Source organism: Euphorbia lathyris, chromosome 9, assembly GCF_963576675.1.
Source record: "Euphorbia lathyris chromosome 9, ddEupLath1.1, whole genome shotgun sequence".
Classification (NCBI taxonomy): Eukaryota; Viridiplantae; Streptophyta; class Magnoliopsida; order Malpighiales; family Euphorbiaceae; genus Euphorbia; species Euphorbia lathyris.
The window spans coordinates 15,832,361-15,840,930 of NC_088918.1; the positions used below are offsets into that span (position 1 = coordinate 15,832,361).

General features: G+C 42.1%; 1 protein-coding gene across 2 annotated transcripts; it reads right to left on the reverse strand.

Annotated features, from left to right (window-relative positions):
- Positions 1–3,868: 3,868 nt before the first annotated feature.
- On the reverse strand, positions 3,869–8,121 carry LOC136206624 (protein AGENET DOMAIN (AGD)-CONTAINING P1). 2 transcript variants are annotated; one of them, XM_065997763.1, is made up of 3 exons: positions 7,411–8,121; positions 6,473–6,925; positions 3,869–4,111 (listed from the first exon to the last, which is right to left on the reverse strand). In XM_065997763.1, exons 1-3 carry the CDS (start codon positions 7,960–7,962, stop codon positions 4,097–4,099), a joined length of 1,020 nt encoding a protein of 339 aa, XP_065853835.1. In that variant the 5' UTR covers positions 7,963–8,121; the 3' UTR covers positions 3,869–4,096. The 2 variants fall into 2 exon arrangements, with proteins under 2 accessions (XP_065853835.1, XP_065853836.1); XM_065997764.1 differs by having other exon boundaries at positions 6,422–6,925.
- Positions 8,122–8,570: the final 449 nt, after the last annotated feature.

Consider the following 8,570-nt stretch of genomic DNA (forward strand, 5'->3'; position numbering starts at 1 on the left):
TACAGTTTTCTTGTTAAAGCGACAACAAAACTCCACGGCCTTCGTCTGCGCCTGTTTGTCGTAGATCTCCGGAGAAAACATGACCTCCGGGGGAACTGCATATCCGACAGCATGAGCAGCAACGATAACCATCATGCGGTCCATCTTGACAAGCGCCTCTTTGCGTTGCCCTGCGAAAGCACGAAGATCGGTAGCTTCTTTGCGGGCTACTTCGAGCGCCCGCTGGAGTTTCTCATTCTCCACTTGCAAGTTTGTCTTCTCCTCGCCCAGCGAAGAAAGCTGATGTTTCTTCTCAACCAAAGTTTCTTTGACCCGACGAACCCAGAGCATTGCCGCCTTCAACAGCACTTTGCGACAACGAAGCTCCTCGACATTACCGACCAACTTCAGTTGCAGCGCCGCTTTCTCTTCTTTTTCCATCCCAAGTTGGTCGCGCAAACCTGCAATCTCGGCTTCCCGCTGATCCAGAAGCTCACCAGCCTTGACCAACTTCACGTTCGCTTTCTCCAGATCGGCCACAGAATTCCACAGACCTTGCTCCATTTCCCGGAAGACATGCTCATCGTTGACGCACATGTCGAAAACCATGTTAGCATTTGAAATGGCCTGCGTACGAAACATGAGACAAAAGTCATACTCAGATACTTAGCAGTTTATACAAATCGCCTACTTCGAAGAACCTTACCACCCCGAGTGCAGACAATGTTTCTACTCCCAGATCAATCTTCGACACACCCTCCATCCGGTGTGATTCCCCGGGCACCCTAGCAACGCGGGCCATTGCACGGGGCAGGTCCGACGACATCATGTCTCCGTCAACCGCCAGCCCGAGGACGAAGTCGCGAAACTTGGCAAGTTTAACTTCCATTCTTTTTACCATCTCTGGGTGATCGCCCACCTAGTCCATTAAGTCGGCCGCCAGCTCGGCCCCTACTTCGGTACGCGCTCGTTTAGAGCTCTCACTTGCATCCGCGACACCATCACCAGCAGCCCGATTTTCATCCTCAGCTCCTGTCACCATCTTCCCTTTGTCAACTTTACGTTTTCGAACGAGGACAGCTTCAATTTGCCCCTCGCTCTCCTCCTCAACACAGATCATCTCCGGCTCCTCTCCAACCTTTTTCTCCTCGGACCCTCGTACGGGCATTCCCTACGGAATATCAGCAACAACTCCACCATCCTCGGACGTTGCAAGAACCCCCCATGCTTTGGATCACTTGGTTCACGTCCTCCAGCGAAGAGAAGGAAGCTAGGGAGGCCGAAGCACCTGCGAACGCCTCCTGTGCACTATCAATCCCCACACCGAATTCATCTGGGTCAAAATCCATACTTACACGAGGATCCCCGGCACCTGCAAAAAAGAAAGAGCACATACTTAGTATTTTTTCAAGCAAAGGCGCAACATTAATATCAAAACCCCTGAACAACCCATACACCTCACCTACGACGACAACATTCACCGTAATCGACTCCAGCTCAGCGAGCTCACCAGCAGAAAAGTTATAACCTCTCCTCCACTTCTCAAAATCCCTCGTGGACCAACCCGATAACTGAGCCATCCGCCACTGATTCCAGATGTAGTACCCCGAGGCCAGGAAATGCCCGATGAGCTCATCAACGTCTTTCTTATGATCCTTGTCGGAGGGAAGGTCCCTCAAATACTTCACTAATTGCTCCTCCGATTCTAACAACTCCCGAGGCCTCAACCAGCGACCTGAGTCCATGGGGTCCTCATTCCACACTACCCGGAAAGGAAACTCCCCGTCAAGCTTGCGAACAAGAAAGTAGCGGTGTCTGTATTCATTGATCTTGTCCTTAAGCCCTCCGATCAATTTGAACTTCTGATGGGAGAAGGTTACGTGCTGCGATCGCGGCCCCTTGTTCAGATGGAAGAACTGGCGGAAAACTAGCCTAGTCGCTCGAAACCCCGCCGACCTACACAGCGAGTAAAACCCACCATCATTCTCCATCCATTCGGATGGATCTGACCAGGGCAAAGGTCGTACTCTTTTAGCACCTCGATAAAGAAAGGCAACAGGGGAAGCCGCATTCCGGATTCCAGCTGTTCCTCGTACACTACCAGCTCGTTGGCCCCGCCCGCGTGATGAGCACGATCCTCCTCGCAAAGCGCGATCAGCTCGTACGGCGGGCCTATCCGATAAACCGCCGAGATGGAGGCCAAGTCCGCGGACACGATGATGCTATGCGCATCCTCTACGGAGAAAGACTCCGGCCTTTTTGGCCGCTGCGACCTCTCGAAACGTTTACCATCGGTTCCCGCCGCACCAGGCAACCTTGTCCACAACTTCGCTCTCATCTCTTCGTATATGGTGGCAAGGGTTCGGTCCTCTGTCACTAAACCGTCCGACACCTCGACAATCACTTCGTAGATACCCGCGACGACACCACCAATTGGCCGTTTGATGCTGGGCACGGCACGCGTCACCACAAATTTTTTCTTTTGCGTCTTCCCAACGGGAGAACTGCTTTCCCCCTCCGATTCTATCCGCCTCTTCCGTTTAGCCCCTGCGATGCGTCATGAATAGCAAAGTCCCCCGGAGTCAGTGGCGGCAGTCGTTTTAAGGCTCCCCGAGAGGAACCCTCTGACATGATCCCTTTCCCCCAAAAAAGAAATTAAACAAAAACGCAATGAAGGAAGGAGTGACTGACCTCACTCTGAACAGGAGAACCTTCAGAATAGTCCCCACAAGAAAGCACGTTGAGCACCGGCCGTCTAGAACTCCGATTTGAGGTGATTAAGCTCGGAAAAACGAAAACCGACGCCTTGCAAAGTCAGAGAAGGCAGGAAGGACAGGGATGCACCGTGAAAGAAAAACCGAAAGGAAAGAAAGTGCGCTTTAGGCTCTTTTTTCCTTTTTTATATCAAGGTTAAGGGGCGCCGGCGGCGCACTCTAATCAAGGCATATGGCGGCGCGTGCAGGGAGGCATTGATGGCCAACATTTAATGCTACAACGACAGAAAAACGCTTACGTGGAAGCCCAAAGGTTTTTTCACAAAAATCGACCAGACGATGCTTACGTGTTCGCCAACAACAGCACCCACTAATCGCCGACACCTCGCATGGAATACTCGTTTTTACTTCGTCACGGGGGGGACTACATGATTCGGGATATCATCACAAGGCCCATTAGGCACAGGCCCAATACAAGCAAGGCCTTGAGAGACCCATAAGACCACCACAACTCACTATAAGAACCCCCAACAAAGGGAAGGTATGGACAGTTCTTTCACTCTAAACTCCACCGGGCACATTTTAGGCTTTCCGATTATTTCCTTAAGTAACCCAGTCGAACATCTAACTTTCTTGATCATCGGAGTATTCGCAGGGACCGCTCCCCGCGCAGGGACGACATCCGAGAGGCACGAGAAGCTGCCCGACCCACTGTAGTTCGTAGCCTAATTATATAGTATCCTAAACGTGACTCATTTTACTATGGACAGTTTGATAACTCTAAGATTCATTATGTTCATTCTTAAACGTCGGACTAAATCTAACTGAATATGGTCAATGTTTTTTGTGAATTGTTTTAAGCATACGTAAATGTTGATTTTCTTCTAACAAAAATGTGAACTGTTTTAAGCATACAAGAATATCATCAAAGACCATTCATTTTATGTTCTAACATCTTGCATATAAACTCCTCATTTTGTTCGAATTATGTCCTATTCATGCGTTGCACAGTATTTCCATAATCAAAGCAACTACAATTCTCAACAACAAAACTCAACCTAGATTAGCAATTGAAAATTTCATATTTCAATTGCAGATAAAAGAAAACTTGCAGATTATGATCCTGCTACGGACACCTGATTGTTGAAGGTAACTGAATAATTAAAATAAAAGCATATGAACAGAGAACTGCTTCAAGATTTCCAGAACATGAGAGTACTACAAAATGTCATAAATAACACAAGGACATACATCTACAACTGTATTAGTACACTGATAACAGCCTAGTATTTGTAACTTGCAACCTAACAAGCAAGTTTTGGAAAATTTGGCTTCCTTTTCACCATGGTTTTAAAGCACAACATTCAAATATCTTCAAACCCATGCTGCAGCTGCTGCAGCAATCACTGTGTCAATGCCTGAAACACACACACACTCACAACATGAGCAATTCTATTGTAACCACAAGGTGAAGAAATAAAAAAGTTCATAAAGCAATCCTAGATTAGTCTAAACTCAAAACTCGTAAGTCCCCGTTTGTTTGAAGGACAATAAAATATTTTCCGGTGTTGTAATGGGAAATAGTGGGTGATTTGTGTTTTCATAAAGGTAAACAGAAATGGAGTACATAGTTCCAAAATGTTAAGAGTCAAACATTTTCCTCACTTTCTTCGTATATTTGTCTGTTGGCTAACCTAAGAATTTTCATTGACTTATTTTTTTAAGCAGACAAACACCGGAAAATCAGGAAAATATTTTCCAGGAAAGAAATGGGGCCTAAAACTATCCAAATTTACCTACGTTGACCCAAATATTCAAAACAATAATTTCAACAGTCTTTCCATCCAATTTTACTCGCATATAAAAACATTTTAAAGCAGAAGAAATTGATAAAATGACTCAAGTTCTGCATGTTTACTAACAGTTTTACTGAAAAAGACTATCTATACAAATGGAGAAAAATTTAGACCCACCTTTGCAAAAGCTAAATTACAGCGACGCATTTGCAAATACGTGAACCACAAGTTTTACTTTAGTACGTATCCCTTGAATTAAGGCGCAAGCGAACGTACAATGGTTATTAGGTCATAAAAAGTTAAGTCAAACTTATTTATTCTAACTATAGAGTTTTTTTGTGCTGTGGTGCAACGGTAAAAACGTTGTTGCCGTGTGACCTGAGGTCACGGGTTCGAGTCTTAGGAGCGGCCTCTTACCAATTAAATTGGCAAGGGAAGGCTTGCCCCCAATACACCCTTGTGGTGGGACCCCTCCCCGGACCCTCGCTCAGCGGGGACGCGTAATGCGACCGGGCCGCCCTTTATAGAGTTTTTTTGTGCTATTATAAAAAATTTTAAAAAAAGCATTATAATTTAGTTTTCTACTAATAATACCTAGTGTCCAGATAAAGGAAAATTTCAGAGTTTCATGGCAACACAAATAAGAGCCTATTTGGTTCGACTATTGTTCTTTACTTTTTTACGGATTTTCCTTCCAAAAATAAGGATCAGCAATTGTTTCTCTTTCCTAAGCAAAGACTTTATACCCATTTTTGGACTAAACCGAAAATTAGCAAAATAAGAACCGAACGGACATTAAATCACAGATCAGATTACATCGTACAACATGTACAACCATTTAAAGTAATGCATTAACAAAGTTATTCTTCATAGATTCAGACAGTACAATGTACTTGACCTAACCCACCAACCAATCATTAAAACAAATCCTAATCATTCTCATGGAGATAACCATCAATCAAGCCCTCAACTTTTCTACGTAAAATTAAGTAAAACTGCATTTAATTTTCCCTTCACACGCAAACTATCTTCTAAACAAGGGTTTGCATGCTAATTGAAAATTTGCAACCAACTCAGACATCATTTTAAATTTTCACACTGCATCCCACTTTACAACTAGCATGAGTTTGATACTGCCAGACTAACCTAGAAGTTCAATACGCTTTCAACTAAAAAAGCTAAAATTTGACACTTGCATTTAGCATAATTTGTCATTCCATTTATTATACTTCAATTATGACACATTTAACTCATTTATTTTAATTTCGTGCAAAATTTGATCATTGACAAACAATTCTGTTAAGACAGTGTATTACACGCGCAATGGAAAGGAGCGTGATAGAACTATAGCTTCCAATAGTGTAACAGCGCGTGCAATATACACTGCTAACATAACTATTACAATAGCATGAGTTTGATACTGCCAGACTAACCTAGAAGTTCAATACGCTTTCAACTAAAAAAGCTAAAATTTGACCCTAGCATTTAGCGTAATTTGTCATTCCGTTTATTATACTTCAATTATGACACATTTAACTCATTTATTGTAATTTCGTGCCAAATTTGATCATTGACAAACAATTCTGTTAGACAGTGTATTACACGCGCAATGGAAAGGCGCGTGATAGAACTATAGCTTCCAATGTTGTAACAGAGCGTGTAATACACTGCTAACATAACTATCTATCAATAGTTAATTCTGCAAGAAATTAAAGTACAAAGAGCCAAATGTGCTAAAATTGAAGTACTACCAAAAATGGCAAATTGTGCCAAGAATAGAAGCCGTACATGGACAAATACGACAAGTTGTGCTAAGATTCAGGGCCAAATTTTAGCTTCCCAACATATTAAAGAGTGCAGTATTTATTTACTAGCTTTTGACAGAATTACGACAAACTCAAAAAAAATGTCGGTAAAATTTCAGAAACATACCAACAATACCAGGCTAACACCTCAAAATTCATTCAAGTGTTTGTATCATACCAATGAAGGCGTTATCCACTGGCCAGCAATCCAATCCTGATGAAGCCGTAAATCAGAGTGCTTAAACATTAATTCCTCCTTACTTTCCCTGAAGTAGACAATGTATTTGCAGTCGCTAAGAACTTTAGAGATAACACCCACCCACCAACCATCATTGTATAAGGCATCAACTTCATCTAGCAACTTAAACCTGTCAACAACTATGGTTTCAGGAGGAGCAGGCCTTATGTACCCAGATGCAATCTCTTCTCTTAGAAAACCAGTATCATCCTCTGTTCTTAAAGCCGTATACTCAATAAGGTACCTACCCTTTCCCACGACTTCGACAATTGTTCCACCAAACCAAGCACCTTCAAAACCCTCCTCATCACTGCTAACTTCAACTTGCATTCCCTTGCTAAACTCCTCGTCCACCGAATCATTAGACTCCACTCCTGGTTTACTCGACAGACTCTGCATTCAATATTAAAGAAGCTGACAATATAATTTGCTGAATACCCCAAATACAAAACCAACTCAAAGAAAAAATACCTTAATATCACTAATCATAAAATCCAAACTACCCAAATGCAATGCAATGATAATTCGCTATTGAATCAAATGAGTCCTCAACAAATTAAAGCAGTACATCAAGAATAAAATTATAAACCTGAGGCATGCAAAGAATGACAAATCTGTAGTTAAAGCAATTCAATTATTCACTTCATATAATTCCAGAATGATCATAGGAGTGTGTTAGGCACTGTTTTAAACAACATTATTTGAAGAATAAATGGGGGAAATAGATTACAGAAGTATATAGAAACATGCAACAATCCGAATTTTCTTTCTCTAATTGTCTGAAATTAGTTCAAATAATGTTTGATCAGACCATTTGAAAGATAAATCTACGCATAATCTAGCAAGAAGCAACCACAAATTAAACAAACAGAACTCACCACTTCATCCATGGACTCCTCATCATCCTCCTCCTCATCCTTCACCGTCACCGTCTCCTCTACCTTCTGCTTCTTCTCCTCTTGAATCCCTTCCAATGGAGGTTTCCACTCTCCATTAGCCCACTCTCTATGCAACCTCAAATCTTCCTCGTCGAACTCAATCTGCTCCCGCGTACCTCTAAAGAACACAGCGAATTTTCCATCGTCACACTCGTTCGTTATAGACCCTTCCCACCATCCATCGTTATGATACGCATCCACCTTCTCGCCAAATCGAAATTTCCTCTTCTTCTCCTTTGGCGCCAGAGGTCTCAACTGCGCCCACTCAAGATTTTCCTTGAGAGGTTTTTTTCCCGCTTCGTCTTCGAAGAGTTTCTGGTACTCTACCAAGTACTCGTCAGGATTCTTCGAGGAAGCGCGTTTGATGACCTTGCCGATGTACCAAGAGCCGCGGAAGCCCTCGTCATCGGAGCTGACCTCAACAAGAGTGCCGGACTTGAATTGGGGTTTTTGCGGGGTTTTGTGGCTGGAGCCGTTTGAATTCGAGGCCATTGTTTAGGATTAGGGTTTCAGATAGGGAAGAGTTGAAGTTGGGAACTTTAAAGGTTTTCCGTTTGATCTCTGATCGAGGTAGAAAGAGTAGAAGAGAGGGAGAGAGTTGGAAATGGCAAAGAGGAAGAAGATGCAGAGTCTCTTTGACAGATCGCCGAGGGAAAAGACAACTTCTGAATTTATATCCTTTTTTTTTTTTGAAAAAGAATTTATTTAATTATTAAATTTGTAATATTAAAAATAAAGTTACGTTTTTTTATTTTTATTTTTGCAAAAATTCAAAATGAATGTGTAATTAATTACTTTGTTCATTTATATTTATTGTTTGTGTTGTTTCACTTGGATTCACTAGCAACTGGGTAAAATTAAAAAAATTAATTGTTCAAAACACTTTTTAAATTTCAAGATAAAACGCAAATTTTGTTACCAAAAAAATAAAAAAGAAGAAAAGGTAAATTTGGAAAAAGAAATTCATTAAAAGTCCTTTTTTAGCAACATTGAATTTGGATTTTTCTAAAAATTACTCCATAATGAGAAAGTGGATTTACATTTAGATTCTAAGGTTTTATCAAAATATCCTTTTTCAGTCTTCATAAATACAGGCTGTA

Coding starts and splice junctions, on each gene's coding strand:
- LOC136206624 (XM_065997763.1), bottom strand. CDS start 7,962: ATGGCCTCGAATTCAAACGGCTCCAGCCACAAAACCCCGCAAAAACCC. Junction 6,926..7,410: donor AGGAGTCCATGGATGAAGTG/GTGAGTTCTGTT, acceptor TATTGAATGCAG/AGTCTGTCGAGTAAACCAGG.